Genomic DNA, 22,445 nt, shown 5'->3' on the forward strand with positions numbered 1-22,445 from the left:
CCTATCAGAATAGATTATAGTAAATTGATCTCATAACTTGTAAATTATTTATTACTAGCTTTTGCCCGCGACTTCGTCCGCGTGGCGTGTTATATAAGAGAGAGATCTTTGTGTGTGTGGGAGTGCATATCAAATTTCAAGCATCTAACTTATGCAGTTTAGATTTTTTCATACAATTTTTTTCCCAATAACTCCCATTTTTCAAAATACAGCCAAAAATAAACTTTATTTTTACTAAGGTATGCATGCATGCAATCAATTGATTGAATTGATTTTTTTTTAATTGATTGTTCATTGAGTTTTAATTTTAATACACACTTCCTCTCTTCCCTTCAACGTTGCTGTGCCCTACAGGGTCCATGTTTTAGTTCCTATGCCTATGTAACACCCCATTGTACTACATGGAATGCAATAAATAATTTGATTGAATTGAATTGAAAACATCTATCTTACGCGGTTTCGATTTTTTCATACAAATGTTTTTTTCCCGCTAACTCCCGTTTCCGTGGGAATTTTGCAATATCCTGTTGCAAATAAGCTTTAAGTTAACTAAGGTACCTGCATGCCAAATTTCAAGCGTCTAACTTAAGCGGTTTAGATTTTTCATACAAAAGGATTTTCCCGCTAATTTCCGTTCCCGTGGGAATTCCGGGAATTCCTTTCTTAGTGCACCTCTACGGTACCTAAGCTATGTTCCTTCCAAATTTCAAATGCCTACGTTTAGCCGTTCAGGCTATGCGTTGATGTGTCAGTCACTGAGTCTGTCAGTTTCTCCTTTTATTTAGATTTGATTTTTTCATACAAATGTTTTTTCCCGCTAACTACCGTTCCCGTGGGAATTTTGTAATATCCTGTTGCAACTAAGCTTTAAGTTTACTAAAGTACCTGCATGCCAAATTTCAAACGTCTAACTTGAGTGGTTTAGATTTTTCATACAAAAGGATTTTCCCGCTAATTCCCGTTCCCGTGGGAATTTCGGGAATTCCTTTCTTAGTGCACCTCTACGGTACCTAAGGTATCTGCATGCCAAATTTCAAACGTCTAACTTGAGTGGTTTAGATTTTTCATACAAAAGCATTTTTCCGCTAATTCCCGTTCCCGTGGGAATTTCGGGAATTCCTTTCTTAGTACACCTCTACGGTATCTAAGGTACTTGCATGACAAATTTCAAACATCTAACTTGAATGGTTTAGATTTTTCATACAAAAGGATTTTTCCGCTAATTCCCGTTCCCGTGGGAATTTCGGGAATTCCTTTCTTAGTACACCTCTACGGTATCTAAGGTACTTGCATGACAAATTTCAAACATCTAACTTGAATGGTTTAGATTTTTCATACAAAAGGATTTTCCCGCTAATTCCCGTTCCCGTGGGAATTTCGGGAATTCCTTTCTTAGTGCACCTCTACGGTACCTAAGGTATCTGCATGCCAAATTTCAAACGTCTAACTTGAGTGGTTTAGATTTTTCATACAAAAGGATTTTTCCGCTAATTCCCGTTCCCGTGGGAATTTCGGAAATTCCTTTCTTAGTACACTTCTACGGTATCTAAGGTACTTGCATGACAAATTTCAAACATCTAACTTGAATGGTTTAGATTTTTCATACAAAAGGATTTTTCCGCTAATTCCCGTTCCCGTGGGAATTTCGGGAATTCCTTTCTTAGTGCACCTCTACGGTATCTAAGGTACCTGCATGCCAAATTTCAAACGTCTAACTTGAGTGGTTTAGATTTTTCATACAAAAGGATTTTCCCGCTAATTCCCGTTCCCGTGAGAATTTTGGGAATTCCTTTTTAGTGCACCTCCACGGTACCTAAGGTACCTGCATGACAAATTTCAAACGTCTAACTTGAGTGGTTTAGATTTTTCATACAAAAGGATTTTCCCGCTAATTCCCGTTCCCGTGGGAATTTCGGAAATTCCTTTCTTAGTACACTTCTACGGTATCTAAGGTACTTGCATGACAAATTTCAAACATCTAACTTGAGTGGTTTAGATTTTTCATACAAAAGGATTTTTCCGCTAATTCCCGTTCCCGTGGGAATTTCGGGAATTCCTTTATTAGTGCACCTCTACGGTATCTAAGGTACCTGCATTGCAAATGTCAAACGTCTAACTTGAGTGGTTTAGATTTTTCATACAAAAGAATTTTCCCGCTAATTCCCGTTCCCGTAGGAATTTCGGGAATTCCTTTCTTAGTGCACCTCTACGATATCTAAGGTACCTGCATGCCAAATTTCAAACGTCTAACTTGAGTGGTTTAGATTTTTCATACAAAAGGATTTCCCTTCACTACTCTGCTCCTATTGATTGTAGCGTGATGAAAAGTATACTATTACCTGTCCAGGAGTGTGAAGAATAATTGTACCAAGTTTCATTAAAATCCGTCCAGTAGTTTTTGTTTCTATAAGGAACATACAGACAGACAGACAGACAGACAAAAATTTTACTGATTGCATTTTTGGCATCAGTATCGATCACTTATCACCCCCTGATAGTTATTTTGAAAAAATATTTAATGTACAGAATTGACCTCTCTACAGATTTATTATAAGTATAGATGTAAGTAGAATTTGCCGCTCCAGAATTTGCTTGCAAAGACATGAAAAAAGGTACATCACTTCGCGACAATGATTGTCATGGACCGTCTGAATCAGACGTATGAGGCTTAATACCTTCGAAATAAAACTCATAAGATGAATTACTAAATTAATTTCATTATGATAAAGATGGGTAGGTAATTTATATTTCATTCATTGAACGTTTCCCTCAGATCACGGGGTAAAATTTTCCCTATTGTACTTCCGGGTAATTTTGAAATTAACTTGATACCGCCTTTGAGATGCATGTACCATGCTACCTGTCAAACAAAAAGTTCAAATTAAAATACCTACTTACAATATATATTTTATATTTTCGGGACCTGTCAAATCTTCAGGTTAGGTACGCTACGTACCCTGTGAAAAGGTGATAACGTTAGGAAGACAAACATTTTCGATATTACAAGAGCAAGATTTGACTATTATTGGGCCCAGCATGCAGCACAGAAGTTGCACAGAGTAGTGTATTATTTTGTATTGAGGGTTAAGATCTCTCGGTAGTATTATAGGTGGAGCAATCAAGTAAAAGTCAAATTTATATTTATAATTTAGGGTTTCTTTCCTTTTTTTTTTGGCGTGTTTTTGATATTTGGAAAAAACTTCTAAAGTGCGTGAGTGATTCAAAGTGACCATTTTGTATTGAGGGCAATCAAGTCTAAGTCAAATTCATATTCATAATTTATAGTTTATAACGAATTTTAGGTAGACAGCACGCAGAACTGTCAAAATATAGATACACTCAACAGTGCTGCACTTAACGATTATATTTCTTTACTCTTGTTTATTTAATACCTTTTATAATTTTGTACATTTTCCCTTTTTCAAAACAACCGCCATTTTCCTGTCATTCCGCAAACCTCCCTTCTCTCTCGCTCACTCCTCGCTCTCTCTTTCACACCTTTACGTTACGTTTCATTACAACTCGCGGTTTCATGTGATAGGAATTCCTATAATTGATATGATAAATGGTGACAGATGATCCGCTCGCGCTCAGGCGATTGGCGATGTCTAGGAAGATAAGCCGCTGGTTTTTTCACATCAGTGCAGCACAGATGCAATTTTTATTGTTATCTATTTTACGATTTGCCAAAAGACATAGACCAAATTTAGGAGATACTAGTCAATCCGCGGAGGGGCTACATAGGAATTTCGTATCGGCCATTGATTACAACACATAACATAAACAGAATATTACTAGGCCTTCTCTGTATTATTTGGAGGGGATACGGGGCCACCATGCTGCTCGAAAACAAAATAGTTACTTCGAAGAGTATTATAATATATTTTTTTGTGTTAGTTTTTCTGCTTCAAATTCATTCAAATGCAACTTACAGGCAGTAACAGAAACCAATAATAATTATTAATATATTCAAATTATATTTCATTCAACATTTCTCTCAGACAACGACGTAGAATCTTGCCTCGAGGATTCCTCGGTAATTCTTTTATGAACTTTATTCCACCTTTCAGTTGCATGTGTGGTGATACCTGAAAGTCACAATAGTTGGTAAATTAAAAACATAACTGACTAGTGTTATTGAAGAAAGGCGCCTTAGCCAACGACAGTAGGGTAGTTTCCTACTAGTCAAATTAGTCACTTTTTACTAAACATCAAAAAACCAAATGACTTTGTAATTTGTAGGAAAAAGCAACCTGTGACGTCATAGCAAAACGTGATAAAATATCGCACATATTATTACATTTTTTTTTATTAAAATTCATAAAAAAGTTAAATAGAAAATATTAAACTTAATTAAAATTTCATAATTTATCTTTAATCTACGAAACTACCAAATTAACAATGACAGTGATAAATATACTGTATGGAATTGACATAAAATGACTGTCAATTCCATGTATTTTAATTACCTACTCTCAGTGTCGATTGTTATAATGATTTGCAATTTGGCTATGGCCCCAGGTCGCATCATTCCGTTTAGGTGCAGAATGTCCAAGTGGCAAAATAACCAGTGATCGCAAACAGTCTAAATGGTAAATCAGTATTATAGTGTATTGGTAGTGGTGGTAGTGTAGTGTAGTGTTGTGAAGTAGTGTATGGTGTGGTATTTTTTTAACTTAACCTTTTTTTATTCTTGGTGTTCTATTTTCATTGTGTATAATTTTAAGTTGTTGCTGTAGTGCCCTTACAGGGCTCCTGTTTGTACTTTCCTCTACTTTTGAGACCTCTGTAAAACATCAGGAATGCAATCTTATCTTATCTTAACAGCCAAATCGCGAAAACTCCGAATAATAAGCTGAATTTCCTTTTAACCCGTTTGATTTTAATAATCATCTAGTTCAAGTAGTATACTAATATTATTAATGTATACATTTACCTCATCAGCGACAAAATCGATCAGCTCTTGTTCAGTGACCGACGACCCTGGTTGTCTGACGACAAAGGCCGTAGGCAGTTCTGTGAATTCAGGGTCTGGTTTCCCAACTACCCCCGCCTCGCGTACTCCAGGGTGTAGCAATAATATGGTCTCCAGTTCCAAAGGAGCAACCTACAAGTTAAGACGATATTACATACATGCATAAACAGCCTATATACGTCCCACTGCTGGGCACAGGTCTCCCCTCAATCAACCGGAGGGGGGTATGGAGTATACTCCGCCACGCTGCTCCAATGCGGGTTGGTGGAGGTGTTTTTACGGCTAATAGCCGGGACCAACGGCTTAACGTGCCCTCCGAAGCACGGAATCAGCTTACTTTTTCGGACAATCAGGTGATTCAAGCCTGAAAAGTCCTTACCAAACAAAGGACAGTCTCACAAAGTGATTTCGACAATGTCCCCATCGGGAATCCAACCCGGACCTCCAGATCGTGAGCCTAACGCTCTAACCACTAGACCACGGAGGCTGTTACAAGTTAGGACGATATTATGAAATATTATACACACACACACAAATGTCACAGTACAAATGTTATATGAAGCATCTAGCATTGGTAGTGTTGGTAGATTAAGAGCTAGAACGCCAGAAAGGCATTTTGCGATCGACTTGATATAAAACCTGCCAGCAAAAAAACAATAGAAAGTCAATGAGAAGAAAACCATAAAAGTATAACGTAAAGTATGAGCTCTACATGGTTGTATGCCAGACATGGTATTACCTAAATATTATCTGGAAGATAATATGAAGAGGAAGGTCGCTTTTGCCTACTTTAATAGTAAGTTGTTAATCTTCTTCTCTGGTGTCAGGGTTACTATTGAGCCGCCAAAAGCCCCTGGCATGACTCATGTAACCACTACTTATTTAAATCAGTAAGTAGTGCCTTCCGAAGCACGGATCATCTTACTTTCGGACAATCAGGTAATCAGCCTGTAATGTCCTAACCAAACTAGGGATCACAAAGTATTTTTTGTGATATTTCCCCACCGGGATTCGAACCCGGGACCTTCGGATCGTGAGACCAACGCTCAACCACTGGACCATGGAGGCCGTTCTAAGTTATTAATACTTTTTTATATTTTAGTGAACAATATCTATTTATTGATCACAGATACGTACTTTGTAACCGTCGTGTATGATCATTTCCTTCAGTCTATCAATAACGTAGAAGTATCCATCCTCATCATAATATCCCAAGTCTCCGGTTCTGAAGAAGCCTTGGTCATCCAAGTACGTTGAAGGGTCGACGTCTATGTACCCTGCCATGAAGACTGGACCTCTTAAGCTTATTTCCCCGTGTTCATTGGGTCCCAAGATTTGACGAGTTTCAGGATGTTCAACCTACAGTAATAATCATAATATGAATGAAATTGTATTAATTAATAATTTCACAACATAACATAGCATTACACCTGTATTGCCAAAGGGACAGGCTGAGGTTATACCTCACGCCGAGTTTATGTAGGTATGTGTGTGTGTGTGTGTAAGTAGACAAATAAATCGGTCTGCTAGATAGGCCGTATAACTATATATACTATAATGGAAGACCTCAACGGTTGCAGAGAGGCGGAAATGGGCGCCATCAGCCAGAGTCACAGTGGCTGTAACCTGGACCCTGACAGAGGGCAGCAGTAACTGACAGTACTATTCAGAGGCAGAGGACAGCAGTCCTAGTACTGCTTTGAAATAGACTATTCTGGGCGCCATCCCACTGGCGTCAGACAGAGTACTGCGGGGCAGAAGGAAATAGGAAAACCACTGCCCTATTTTGCCTTAAAAAGCACCATGGAGAATTCTACAAGAACGTGTCTTTGAAATTGGTGACTTTACAGGGTGTTAGTGACATCGTAACGAATACTGAGGGGGATGATTCATTCAGACCATAATTCTGACTTGATATCAAGTAGAATTTCCTGTCGGAAAATTCATGAAAATTTTGTATTTTTTTAATTATTTTCCTTTCCATATTGTTGCGACGGAAACTTGATATCAACTCAGAATCATGGTCTGAACCATCCTTCAAAGTTTTCTTTACGATATCACTAACATCCTGTATATAGTTATGATACCTGGATGTACAATGTTTCGTTCACGCCAGCAATGTTTAAGTCCCATGTAATAATTTCAAAAATAATATCAAGTTGTTATGAATGTGAAAGCATCGAAAATGAAAGGTTAATTCTACGATTTATTTACAACGGATCGATTTGTTTGACTACTTACATACATAAACTCACGCCTATTTCCCACCGGGATAATCAGAGACTATGTAATTCCGTCTGCTTCGATCCTGAGTTACTTCTCTCACTTCCTCCATATTATCTAGTTATCAACTAAAATAAATATTTTTGGGCGATGTATTATATTTTCTGAACAAAAAACTTGATAATATGATTATTATGGTAATAACGACAGACGATCTTGCCTTTAAAGTGATGCCAGGTGATGGCGCGCCAACGCTACCAGGTCTTGGGCCTTTAGCACCCCAGTTCTCTGATGTGAGTTCACCAGCTTCTGTCATACCATATCCTTGCAACACGTGTTTTATTGAAGGGAACCTGTAAAATGGATAATTCTTGTCTCACTCATTGTAGTGGCGAAATAATGGTAAGGTGTGCAAAGTTGTGCTACCAAGTGCTCTGTACCAATACTGGTTTTAAAAGGTCATTGTCACAATAGTGCTTAAAGTACTTACCTATTTTATATAAGTAATTACATGTCAAATGTGATTTGGGAAATATTATCGTAGCGGTTAAGGTTCGAATATCATCAAGATGTCCGACTTTGTAAAATATTTCAAACTAAGTAGTTGGTGGCAAAAGTTATTTAGGTTATACACATACATAAAATCACTCCTATTTCCCACAGGGGTAAGCACAGACTGGAATTCCTTTTGCTTCGATCCTGACCCACTTCTCTTGCTTCCTCCACTTTCATCAATCGTTTCATATGCCCATGCCGGTTTAGAGTATCTCGTACTGAACGTTTTCTAAGGACATCTCTAATTCACGTGCGTGTCCGAAACGATTGATGAATGTGGAGGAAGCTAGAAAAGTACGTCAAGATCGAAGCAAATGGAATTCTATAGTCTTGCTTACCCCGGGAGATAGGCGTGAGTTTATGTATATATATATACGTATAAGTTATAAGTAAATACTTATCATTGAATAGGTACTTACCTTTGTTTTAGTTTAGCCATTGTTTTTACATGAAGCGGAGATGATCGACAGTATACTACTTTTAGAGAGTCAAGATTATAGTGGTCTGCTTCATCTATTTTGGAAAGCCAACTGACTACAGACGGAACCAAGAACGCTATATTCACCTGCAAAAATAATGTGCTTATAAAAATTGTAATCCAGTTACAGACTGAATATCAGCCAAAACAGGACCACCCTGGCTAGCAGCCCCGGATCTACAGGGGAGTAACTGGATTGGGCACACCTGCCGAGCTCTCAGCATCCCCATTTGACCGGCCAAGTAGTTAATGCCATTTCCGTCAAATCTACAATAAATCACGTCAAAAAAGAATGTGTGACTGTAAACGACATTTTTAAATTTAATTAAGTATGTTTCGGTGGCCGTAAATTAATGGCAAAAACCGTATTTTGAAGGGGTTTCGCACCACCTAAATGTATTATATGTTGCTAGCCGCCACTGCGGTTTCTGAATGCGAGTTAATGTATGTAGATGTATAATAATTCTTACCTGATGTTTTTCGAGTGCTTTGGCAACAATTTCAGGCGTCACTTCCGTCGTGTAGATAATTTTTACTCCAAGACCGAGCATTTTGTATGTCATAAAAGAATCATAATTGTGAAACCAGTCTCCGGTGACATAAGCTGTTTTTAAAGAACTGTCTTTGAAACTAAAAAGAGGAATAAATATTGTAACAATTCTGAAATATATTATTATAAACAGTGTGTATTTTGCATGTGCATTTTAGTTAAAAAGTTTAGTTAAAACTTAGCGGTTCAGGGCTAAGTAGCGCTACTACCCAACAAACAAAAATTGCTCTATTATTGGCTAGGTAGTTAGTAAACCCAGTCGACGGAGTTTTCAGAGTGTCGTAGGTTTTTAAATATCAGAGCTTATTTATTTTATTAAATTTTTATTAATTTAAGGAGAACATACAGTTTATAATAACACGTATATACAGGATGTCAGTAACATCGTAACGAATACTGTGGGGGATTCCCCTTCGGCCGCCATCGCAACCACGTTTCGCAACCAGTTGCAAAGGAAGAATTTTACTCCTTTGTTGGCAACTAGTTGTGAATGAAGAATGTTTTGTCTTAATACGCAACCAGTTGCCAACTAAGAATAGTTTTAACAGTATAGTTGCTACAAAATATTTTTCATTCTTAATACGCAACCTCTTCTTAGTAACCTGACTGAATAATTCAATTAGACGCTAAAAGCCAGGATGCCTACTCTCTTTCGCGAACATATGATTCTGAGTTAATATCAAATGGAATTTTCCATCTCGAAAATTATGTTTTTTTTTTAATTTTTTTTCAGTTCCATCCTTTTGCGACGGAAAATTCCACTTGATATCAACTCAGAATCACGGTCGGAATCATCTCTCAAAGTTTTCGTTACGATGTCACTAATACCCTGTAGATATAACACACATATTAGATAGTAGGGTAGTCAATTAAGTACGTAAATATAACGTAATTCGTAATATTTATTTTTCCAGAATTATGCATCTAAAAATAATCCACTGAACGAGACATTGCGATACGCCCGGCGTGATAAACAATGATAAACGTTTTATGTTATTTATTTTGAATTATACGATTATAATAGTTATATATTTTATAGATACTCACTCGTGAGATAAACTGTTGAGAATACAATTCAAGTGCGACAGTTTTACCCCTTTGGGCATGCCAGTAGTACCAGACGAATATAAAACAAAGGCCGTATCAACTTGACCTTCAACTGCTGTGGGTTCAAACTGCTCCACATCAACAGCAGCCCAGTCACATGTCAATGAACTCACAGAAACTTTTTTTGGAGAATTGTCCAAACTTATGAATGTTTTTACGGATTCGAAACCTTCCAACACTTCTCTATTAGTCTCCCAGAACAATTCGGAGCAAATGAAATACTTTGGCTGAGTTATTTTCATTTTATGCTGTAAGTGTGCTGTAAAAGTACAAGAAAAGTTAATCTTAACAAAAATAGTATCACGTCTGTATCACCGAAAGGGTAGGCAGATGTGTAAAGTATAAGGTACTCCCGCTCCTCGCCTACTATGTTTAAGTCCCATATTATATGTGGCGCATGGTGAGCCTATTGCCATTAGACCGGCACAAGTCCTGAAAAACAATTACAATTGCCTATGCTATGATCCAAACATGGATATAAACTCAAGAGGTTTAGTACATATTTTTTATTGCAATGTTGTGTGTTTTTAGACGACGAACGTACAGGTTTTTCCAGTGATGGTATCGCTTTATTGCTCCACTGTAAGCACGCCTTATTTTTATTAATTGTTTGATCTTGTTTTATATTTTAAGATAATTAAATATTTACAAAATATCGAGGTGAATTTGATGATAATGGAGGCGATTACTCCACCGACAAGAGCGCAGCTCTTAAATAAAGAGATATATTTACAGCAGCAAGTATGCAAATAGATTCAACACAGCCGAAGATAGCGTGGTCATCATTGGATAACATATACCGTAAAGCCTGGGCTATTATTACTAATACTAATATATCTTATAGTAATAATATTTCTAATACCAGATCAGTGTAAACACAGATATGACAATTACTTCTGCACAATATCCCAGAAAGAGGAACATACATACATACATACATAAACTCACGCCCGTAATCCCAAATGGGGTGGGCAGAGCCACAAGTAATCAAAGACAACTTGCAGCCACTGTTGATACGAAGTCCTAAGATGGAAAGAGAAAGAGGAAATGACTGAAAATAAGCGCTGGATGGTGCCGTTACACGGGTCCATCACAGCACAAGCTCATCCAATTTCTTTTGCCCGTATGAGTACTTAGAATATTAAAAATTACCTAGTTCTTATAGAAAAAATGTAAACTGTTACTGGCAATAAAATATTTTTATTCTTACTCTTATATATTATATATAAAAGAGAATCTAAGGATCTGCATCCATTAAGAGTAATGTCAAACCGCAGTACAGCGATGAAGACAGAACATTACAGTTACAATTTCTTAATATATTTTTTAATTTACGTTTGGATAGTTTTAAGACAGTAATTAAACAGAAACGTTGCAAAAAAGGTTATTATAAGTTTACTTAGAAAATATGCATGGGATTAACTGTCTGGGAACTGATATCAGCCAAATTACTAAATTGTATAACAATGTTTTATATTTTCTTTTTTTCAATGTCTATCCCGCTAATCTTTTATTAAATTCATTTCCTATACCTAAAGGTTGCCTGGAAGAGATTGCTACTTTAGCAATCAGGCCGCCTGTTGTACTATATAACTTACTATCATCATCATCACCAGCCCATTAACGTCCCCACTGCTTTGGCACGGGCCTTCCCTATGGATGGATAGGGAGATCGGGCCTTAAACCATCACGCGGGCCAAGTGCGGATTGCTGGTTATTAACGACTGCTAATGCAGCAGAGTCCAACGGCTTAACGTGCCTTCCGAAGCACGTAGGTGCTCGAGATGAAAACTTTTTTTTGTGGTCACCCATCCTATGACAGGCCTTTGCGAAAGTTGCTTTACTTCAACAATCGCAGACCGAGCGCGTTAACCGCTGCGCCACCGAGCTCCTCATAACTTACTATAATTGTTTATTATTGAATATTATTATTGTTTATTATTAAAAAGTTAAAACTGTTTAATATTACCCGTCGCACTACCAATATTGCATGCCTATTTTTATAAGCAAAACATGATGTACTTATTTACACTTGTTACCATGTTAAAATACCATGTTTTAAGCAAATAAATGACTATGATGTATTCTGTTACCTTCTGAATGAAGATATTTTTGAATTTCACTTACCTCGACCACTTTTAAAATCATACGGAGTGTAAGTTGCTCCGCTAAAAATAATAGCCAAAGCAGTTGGAACAAACAGCAGACGCTTCTCAGATCCCAATGCGACGATGTCACCTTTCTTCACTCCAAGGTTAGTCAGTCCCACAGACAGCTTCACAGCATACTCTGCCAGTTCCTTGTACGTAATTTTCTCTCCTGATTCTGCATTTTCCTATGTAAAACCACATAAGAGTTCTAAATGTTTTTAATTTTTTGATGCTTGTGCCCCATGTGATAAGGATTTAGCTACATTGAAATTCGATATTTCTTCACTGTTTGTTTTTTTAATTTGCATATTTAATAATACTTATTATTAAAAAAAACAAACATTTGTTTTTTTAATGAGAATTTTCTTCGAGTTTTGTTACTCTGTCGTAATGTCTGTAAGGTTGCCTGGCAGAAATTGCTGTGTAATAAGGCCGCCTATTGCGCTTATTTTATCCGTTTGTACGCTTTACTTATGTCTTTATGCAATAAAGAATTATCGATTGACTAATGAGGACGTTTCGTTAAGTGGCAGCAACAAATTATGATGTTTTTGTAATATAGTCTCAACTGATTAGAGAAGATTGAACACTAAGTAAAGGCTAGCATACATTCTAGCCTTGAACATTCGTGAACTGAAGCGAAGAGGAAATTAAAATTGTGACAGGTTATTTCTTCGCTGTTCTGATGATGTCTATAACGAAACATAACAAATACTTTATTGCACAAACAGGAAAAAACAAAATAAAAAACAAAAGAAAAATAGGATGAGTACAATAGGCAGCCTTATTGCTAAGTAGCAATCTCTTCCAGGCAACCAGGCAGGTCTATGTAGTGGAACGTGATCGCATACCCTGTTATTTACCTTTATTGATCGTTTTCAATCAACATGTACAACGGCACACCAGCCAACAGCCAAATGGAATGCAATTAAGAAATTAATATAAAGGACTCACCAAAGCGACTGCATCGCCCATACGCAAAATATGATTTAATATAAATTTTCCAAAATTCAAATGAGCTGGAACTTGAACATCTTGATCTCCGTAAACGTACAATTTGTTGTTAAACATTGTATTTAGTTTTATGATAAATGAAAAGAAATATTAGTATTATGTTTTTAAAATGGTTACGAGAATTTCGCCTAAACTTAGGTACGCGACTTACTAAGATGACGCTGAGAAAGGCAATGAATGAATCTTGTGCGTAATGTATTGCTCGAATAGTCAATTACTCGTTATTACTTGTTATTTATAGTGTTGTTTACTTTTCGTTCAAACAGTGCTTTTGGAATGGATTGTTATATTTATTTTCCTCATCATTACTGTTATTCGAGTGTGCTAACTAATAAATATAAGGTTACTATCATTATTTTACAAAAAATAGTAATGTGAGCCCACCTTTGCCAAACTTATTTACAAGTAAAAAAAAACAATTTAAATAGCCCAGCAGATTCACGTTTATGAGTCTGTGTGTTTTGTTTATATTTGATATTATGAGCGTAGTCCTCACGATCCGGAGGTCTCGGGTTTGAAACCCAGTGGGGACAACCACAAAAAAAAAGCTTTTTGACCCCTAGTTATGTTACGTCATTCTAGGCTGATCACCTGACTGTCTGAATGATCCGTGTTTCGGAGGGTACGTTAAGGAGTCCGCCCCGGCTACTATTTATCAAGTAGTAGTCGTTACATGACCCTTTGGCTCATGGCCTTTTGGCTGCTCAATAACAACCCTGAAAACCGAGTTGAGGAGGTCGGGCATTGATCTCACAACCCACACGAGAGAACAAGAAGAATATGCCTAACGTAAGTCATAAATGGTGACAGGTTACCAAACACAATCCCTCCCTATTCGCTACCAGAGTAGGTGACATTGAATACATCAATAAAAAGGAGAGGGAAAAGCCACTCTTCAAACGACTGGCCCCCTTCCGACAGCGCAGGCTCTGACTGTAGAGTCACATATTAAGTAACAAGCGGCTAGCCGCTGGGGCTAGTCCCCACTGCTTTATCGTTATCCTCAATAATATTATAAACACACAATACGAGGACACGACTAGGATAGGTTTCAAAAGTTCCCACTCCGCGGACAAAATGTAACCCATAACTTAAGTGAAATGTATTAATAATAACTAGAGAAATAAATTGCTTCTGATTCTGATTCTGAGGTTACCAAGCTTATCGCTCATACATTATTGCAGGGTATTAGTGACACCGAACCAAATACTGAGGGGAATGATTCAGCTCATGATTCTGAGTTAACATCAAGTGGAATTTTCCGTCGACAAAATTAATGATAATTTTACTTTTTTATTGTTTTCAGATCCATTCTTGTGCGATGGAAACACTTGATATTAAATCAGAATCATGAGTTGAATTACCTCCCTCAGTATTCGTTAGATGTCACTTACACCCCATATAAGTACGTACAGGTAGCTGCACGGGTACTTATGGGTGTTAGTGACACCGTAATTAAATATTTGGAGGATGATTCAGACCATAATTCGGAGTTAATATCAAGTGGAACTTTGCTATTGGAAAATTAATAAACATTTTAGTGTTTTTTTTTCAGTTCCATACTTTTGCGACAGAAAATTCCATTTATATCAACTCAGAATCATGGTCGGAATCATCTTTCAAAGTTTCCGTTACAGTGCCACTAACACTATGTATACTTTATGAAGGCGAAAAAGACTTAAACCCTCAGTGGATTTCAACGATATGCCCAGTACGACAAGCAGCTGAACACGTTCTATGTAAATCCAAATCTTCTGATCCAGCAGAGGTCTTCTTATTGTGGATTACCAACCTGCTGTCAATCCTGCTGTCAGGGTTAATATTGAGCCGCCAAAGACCGCTGTTATGGCTCATGTAACGACTTCTTACTTACACCAGTAAGTAGACCAACGACTTAACGTGCCTTCTAAACATGGATCTCCTTAATTTCGGACAATCAGGTTATAAGCCTGTAATGTCTTGGGTTCACTGAGTGATTTTTGTGATATGTCCCCACCGGGATGCGAACAAATTCCAGAGTCCAATGCTCAACCACTGACTGCCCAGCAGAGGTCAATGAATGTAAAGAAAAACAAACACCTTGAGAATCACTAGCTCGTTTACTGCCGTTTATTGACTTGCAAGAGTGATAAGCAAAGTGTAAACAACCGCTTCTTAATTGAATTTTTACCCAGATAAGCGACAGCTAGTAATCTTAATGTAAGTTGCTAGAATTCAATTTAATTTACTATAAGTAACTAGTTCACCAATACCTATCTAAGTTATTTATATTTCTGTTTCATTATTTACTCGCTTTGTTGCGTTTGACCTGGATATTATCGTTCTTATTCATATATTATTATTATTATATTATATAAAGCTACAAACCCATGTACTGACTGACTGACTGACTCACTGACTCACTGACTCACTGACAGGGTTGTTCTCCCAGAAGGAGCGCCGGGGGGTAAAAATGATGTATGGGAGATGTGATCAAGATCTTCCGATGAGTATGGGAAAACTTCCAGATCTTGGAAAACTGCTCCGCATCAGGGAGACACCCTACAGTCTGGCAAAACTATCGCACCTGGAACGATTCTTTTTTTACAAAACCTTCTTAAATCTTGGTCAAATTTTATCGTCGGTGAAAAAAAATCAAAATGGTGGAAAAACAAGATGGCCGCCATACAAAATTTCGTTTTTCCAGAAAATGTCTCGGAGGTAAAAATGATGTATGGGAGGTGTGATCGAAACGTCAAGCTGAGTATGGAAAAACTGTTCGATCTTGAAAAACTGCTCCGCATCAGGGAGACACCCTACAGCCTGGCAAAACTATAAAACCTGGAGCAATTTTTTTTTCGCATAACATATTTAAATCTTGGTCGAATCCAATCGCCGGTGAAAAAAAATCAAAATGGCGGAAAAACAAGATGGCCACCATACAAAATTTTGTTTTTCCAGAAAAAAGCTTCAGAGGTAAAATTTATGTATAGGAATGTGATCGGAACGTCATGTCGAGTATGAAAATACGTCTGGGTTTTCGATAGCTGCTCCGCATCAGGGAGACACCCTACGGCCTGGCAAAACTATCGCACCTGGAACTTTTTTATTTTCACGAAACCTATTTAAATCTTGGTCAAATTTTATCGCGGGTGAAAAAAAACAAAATGGCCGAAAAACAAGATGGCCGCCATACAAATTTTTGTTTTTCCAGAAAATGTCTCAGAGCTAAAATTGATGTATAGGGGTGTGATCGGAACGTCATCTTGGAAAACTGCTCCGCATCAGGGAGACACCCTACGGCCTGGCAAAACTATAGCACCTAGAACGTTTTTGATTTCACGAGACCTATTTAAGTCTTGGTCAAATTCTATAAAAACAATATGGCCGCCGTACAAAGCTTCAAACTAATACAGGACACGCGAGCAGCTTGCTGCGAGCGAACCACGCGACATCTAGTTATATTATATATAGCTACAAACCCATGTACTGACTGACTCACTGACTCACTGACTCACTGACAGGGTTGTTCTCCCAGAAGGAGCGTCGGGGGGTAAAAATGATGTATGGGGGGTGTGATCGGGACCTCCCGGTGAGTATGGGAAAACTTCCAGATCTTGGAAAACTGCTCCGCATCAGGGAGACACCCTACCGTCTGGCAAAACTATCGCACCTGGAACGATTCTTTTTTCACGAAACCTATTAAAATCTTGGTCAAATTCTATCGTGGGTGAAAAAAAATCAAAATGGCGGATAAACAAGATGGCCGCCATACAAATTTTTGTTTTTCAAGAAAATGTCTTGGGGGTAAAAACTGTGTACGGAGGTGTAATCGGAACGTCTTGTTGAGTATGGAAATACTGCTAGATCTTCGAAAACTGCTCCGCATCAGGGAGACACCCTACGGCCTGGCAAAACTATAGCACCTAGAACTTTTTGGTTTTCACAAGACATATTTAAACTTTGGTCAAATTCAATTGGCAGTGAAAAAAAATCAAAATGGCGGAAAAACAAGATGGCCGCCATACAAAATTTTCGTTTTTCTCGAAAATGCCTCGGGGTGAATGTGATGTAAGAGTGATGAGATCAAAATGTCATATTGAGTATGGAAATACTTCCCGACCTTCAAAAACTGCTCCTCATCAGGGCGGCACCCTACAGCCTGGGAAAACTATCGCACCTGGAACGATTCTTTTTTCACCAAACCTAATAAAATCTTGGTCAAATTTTATCGCCGGTAAAAAAAAATCAAAATGGCCGAAAAACAAGATGGCCGCCATACAAATTTTTGTTTTTACAGAAAATGTCTCGGATGTAAAAACGATGTATAGGGGTGTTATGGGAACGTCTTGTTGAGTATGGAAATACTGCTAGATCTTCGAAAACTGCTCCGCATCAGGGGTCACCCTACGGCCTGGCAAAACCATAGCACCTAGAACTTTTTTGATTTCACGAGACCAATTCAAGTCTTGGTCAAATTCTATCGCGGTAAAAAAATGACGGGAAAACAAGACACGCGAGCAGCTTGCTGCGAGCGAACCACGCGACATCTAGTTATATTATATATAGCTACAAACCCACTGACTGACTCACTCACTCACTCACTCACTGACATAATTGTTCTCACAGAAGGAGCGTCGGGGGGTCAAAATGATGTATGGGGGGTGTGATCGGGACCTCCCGGTGAGTATGGGAAAACTTTCAGATCTTGGAAAACTGCTCCGCATCAGGGATATACCCTACGGCCTGGCAAAACTATCGCACCTGGAACGATTCTTTTTTCACTAAACCTATTTAAATCTTGGTCAAATTCTATTGTCGGTGAAAAAAAAACAAAATGGCGGAAAAACAAGATGGCCGCCATACAAAATTTCGTTTTTCCAGAAAATGACTCGGGGATAAAAATGATGTATGGGAGGTGTGATCGAAACGTCAAGCTGAGTATGGAAAAACTATTCGATCCTGAAAAACTGCTCCGCATCAGGGAGACACCCTACGGCCTGGAAAAACTATCACACCTGGAACTATTCTTTTTCCACTAGACCTATTTAAATCTTGGTCAAATTTTATCGCCGGTGAAAAAAAAACAAAATGGCGGAAAAAAAAGATGGCCGCCATACATATTTTTCGTTTTTCCTGAAAATGCCTCGGGGGTAAAAACTGTGTATGAGGGTTTTGATCGAAACGTCTTTGAAAGTATGGAAATACTTCTCGATCTTTGAAAACTGCTCCGCATCAGGGCGGCATCATAGGCCTGGCGAAACTATCGCATATGGACCTTTTTTGTTGTCACGAAACCTATTTAAATCTTGGTCAAATTTTATCGCCGGTGAAAAAAAAAACAAAATGGCGGAAAAACAAGATGGCCGCCATACAAAAGTTTGTTTTTCCAGAAAATGTTTCGTTGGTAAAAACTGTGTATGGGGTTGTAATCGGAACGTCTTGTTGAGTATGGAAATACTTCTTGATCTACAGAAACTGCTCCGCATCAGGGAGACATCCTACGGCCTGGCAAATCTATCGCACCTGGAACTTTTTTGTTTTCACGAAACCTATTTAAATCTTAATCAAATTTTATCGCCGGTGAACAAAAATCAAAATGGCGGAAAAACAAGATGGCCGCCATACAAAATTTCCTTTTTCTAGAAAAAGCCTCGGGGGTAAAAATTTTGTATGAAAGTTATGATTGAAACGTCATGTTGAGTATGGAAATATTTCTCGATCTTCGAAAGCTGCTCCGCATCAGGGAGACACCCTACAGCCTGGCGAAACTATCGCACCTGGAACTTTTCTGTTTTCACGAAGCCTATTAAAGTCTTGGTCAAATTTTATCGCCAGTGAAAAAAAAACAAAATGGCCGAAAAATAAGATGGCAGCCATACAAATTTTTGTTTTTCCAGAAAATGTCTCAGAGGTAAAAATGATGTATTGGGGTGTGATCGGAACGTCATGACAAGTATGAAAATACTTCTCGATCTTTGAAATCTGCTCCGCATCAGGAAGACACCCTACCGCCTGGCTAACCTATCGCATCTGGAACTGTTTGATTTTCACGAAATCTATTAAAATCTTGGTCAAATTCTATCGGCGCCGGTGTAAAAAAACAAAATGGCGGAAAAACAAGATGGCCGCCATACAAAATTTTCGTTTTTCCTGAAAATGCCTCGGGGGTAAAAATTGTGTATGGGGTTGTAAACGGAATATCATGTTGAGTATGGAAGTACTTCTCGATCTTTGAAATCTGCTCCGCATCAGGGAGACACCCTACGGTCTGGCGAAACTATCGCACCTGGAACGATTCTTTTTTCACGAGGCCTTTTTAAATCTTGGTCAAATTTTATCGCCGGAGAAAAAAAAACAAAATGGCCGAAAAACAAGATGGCCGCCATACAAAGTTTCGTTTTTCCCGAAAATGCCTCGGGGGTAAAAATGATGTATGAGGAATGTGATCGAAACATCATGTTGAGTATGGAAATACTTTTCGATCTTCAAAAGCTGCTCCGCATCAGGGAGACACCCTACAGCCTGGCGAAACTATCGCACCTGGAACTTTTTTGTTTTCACGAAGCCTATTAAAGTCTTGGTCAAATTTTATCGCCAGTGAAAAAAAAAAACAAAATGGCCGAAAAACAAGATGGCCGCCATACAAATTTTTGTTTTTCCAGAAAATGTCTCAGAGCTAAAATTGATGTATAGGGGTGTGATCGGAACGTCATCTTGGAAAACTGCTCCGCATCAGGGAGACAACCTACGGCCTGGCAAAACTATAGCATCTAGAACTTTTTTGATTTCACGAGACCTATTTTAGTCTTGGTCAAATTCTATCGCGGTAAAAAAATGGCGGGAAAACAAGACACGCGAGCAGCTTGCTGCGAGCGAACCACGCGACATCTAGTATATATATATATATATAAAGTAAAAATAATATAATATACAGGGTGTTAGTGACATCGTAACGAAAACTTTGAGGGATGATTCAGACCATGATTCTGAGTTGATATTAAGTGGAATTTTCCGTCGCAAAAGTATGGATAGAAAAATAATTAAGAAAAACACAAAAAAATCATGAATTTTTTGACAGGAAATTCCACTTGATATCAACTCAGAATCATGGTCTGAATCATCCCCCTCAATATTCGTTACGGTGTCACTAACACCCATACCTACTTGTATGGCTACCGTATGTACTTGTACGGGGTGTAAGTGACATCGTAACGAATACTGAGAGGGATGATTTAGCTGATTATTCTGAGTTAATATCAAGTGGAATTTTCCATCGCAAAAGTATAGAATTGAAAATAATTTTAAAAAACTAAAAAAAAAACATGAATTTTGCGACGGAAAAATCCACTTGATATTGACTCAGAATCGTGGTCTGAATCATCCGTCAAAGTTTTCGTTACGATGTCACTAACACCCTATATATATATATATATATATACAAAACTTTTTCATAAGTAAGTACCTATAATTTTTAAGAACGAAACGCGTAGCTTACTTATTTTATATACATCAAAAAGTGTCGTTCTTAAAAATTATAGGTACTTATGAAAATGTTTTGTAGGCATCATTACGTATGAGTACCTAGTAATTGATACCTTCAACTTTATGAGTTAGATAATTATTGAAATTCATGTGGTTTCCAGGATTTTTGCTCAGTTCTTGGCTATAAGCAGACTCCCTATTACATGGCACTTAAACATAGCTAACGAGGAGTGGCTGTGTACTATAAACCTCTGTCTACCCCTTTGGAGACGCAAGCGTGATGCTCTGTTTTATGCATGTTTAATTTATCATTATCATCAACCCATTAACGTCCCCACTGCTGGGGCACGGGCCTTCCGTATGGATGGATATGGAGATCGGGCCTTAAACCATCACGCGGGCCCAGTGCGGATTGATGGTTATTAACGACTGCTAATGCAGCCGGGACCAACGGCTTAACGTGCCTTCCGAAGTACGGAGGAGCTCGAGATGAAAACTTTTTTTTTGTGGTCACCTATCCTATAACCGGCCTTTGCGAAAGTTGCTTAACTTCAACAATCGCAGATCGAGCGCGGTAACCGCTGCTCCACCGAGCTCTTCAACATGTTTAATGCATGTTTAATTAATTATTATTAATTACAAACGATCAGCATTTGCTGTCGACAGAGCAACTGTTCGACATCGGTCTATGAAAAGTATATCTTGTGGCTACTTAGTTCATACTAATAGGTAAGGAAATAATCTTTGAGAATACAGGAACAAAACACTGAGAAGTAGATGTATTTCGAAGTCATTGTAAAACTCGAATGCAGTAAATTACTAAGTAAGGTATTGATTGTGAGAGACTCTAAAGGGCAGAGTATAAGAGTAGTTCACCCCCTCTGATTGAAAATGCGAGTGTTGCTATTGCTAGTTCCACGTAACCTAGATGGTTGCATGGAATCGAAGTGTTTTTAGACAGCTAGCTTTATAAAAACAGTGGTAGTAGGAGGGCTTGGGTTGAGTTTTTCGGATCTGGCGTTTGGCGTCAAGATCTTCAAGACGGGATCGTTCAATGTGTTCCAATCCCGATTTGACAGCAGATTGCTTGTCCGACACTACACACACACACACACACACACACACACACACACGCACGCACGCACGCACACACACACACACACACACACGCACGCACACACACACGCACACACGCATGCACGCACGCTTGCACGCACGCACGCACGCGCACACACACACACACACACACTAATAACTCAAGTGGGAGCCCAGGTTACCACTAGGTAAGGATGGCGCCGTCCACGAATACGTCTGGAAGGACATCATCATTATCAAAAATTGTGGTAAATGAAAACAACTCTCATGTAGCAAGCAACTCTTATGTCTCAGGTAACTCAAATGTAGGTGGCAGCACTGTCGAGTGTTCCTAAATTTTGACAGTTGTCCAGCTAAAATTCGTGGTAAATTGCTATAAAATGTGGAGCAACGTGGAAACTTACCCGACTGAAGGACGAGTTACGAAAAAAAGCAGCCAGTTGGAAAAAGGCAGTTTTGATTGAAAATAAGTTTTCCTAAGTGATTTTGCATTTAAACGCTGCGTAAAGGGTTATAGTGTAAAAATATAACTAAACTAATAATATTTGTTTACTCAAATAGTATAATATCTGTGAAACATTAAGAACACAGAGATTACTTGCATCTCTGTATAATATCAGAGTACAATTTACAGCCACTTTTGGTACGAAGTCCTGAGATAGATGCGATCTACCGTATAGTATAATCAACAAATGTTTAGCCCATTAGCGTTATACGTAATGATCCAACATAAGTACAATAGATTTTACATCATGCCAGGGAAGATAAGCAACTGAGATACCCAGTTTTATTTTTGGAAAAAAAAATACAGGTAAATAATAATTAAACCACAAG

At 38.1% G+C, this 22,445-nt stretch overlaps 1 protein-coding gene across 1 annotated transcript; it reads right to left on the minus strand.

Moving 5' to 3' along the window:
* Positions 1-3,878: 3,878 nt before the first annotated feature.
* On the minus strand, positions 3,879-13,236 carry LOC126370065 (luciferin 4-monooxygenase-like). Its single transcript, XM_050014713.1, has 9 exons — positions 12,993-13,236; positions 12,016-12,223; positions 9,829-10,147; positions 8,702-8,861; positions 8,173-8,318; positions 7,419-7,551; positions 6,113-6,334; positions 4,937-5,107; positions 3,879-4,088 (listed from the first exon to the last, which is right to left on the minus strand). The coding sequence occupies exons 1-9, from the start codon at positions 13,107-13,109 to the stop codon at positions 3,975-3,977; spliced, it is 1,590 nt and encodes a 529-aa protein (XP_049870670.1). The 5' UTR covers positions 13,110-13,236; the 3' UTR covers positions 3,879-3,974.
* Positions 13,237-22,445: the final 9,209 nt, after the last annotated feature.

This window comes from Pectinophora gossypiella, chromosome 10, assembly GCF_024362695.1.
Source record: "Pectinophora gossypiella chromosome 10, ilPecGoss1.1, whole genome shotgun sequence".
In the NCBI taxonomy this organism is placed as follows: domain Eukaryota; kingdom Metazoa; phylum Arthropoda; class Insecta; order Lepidoptera; family Gelechiidae; genus Pectinophora; species Pectinophora gossypiella.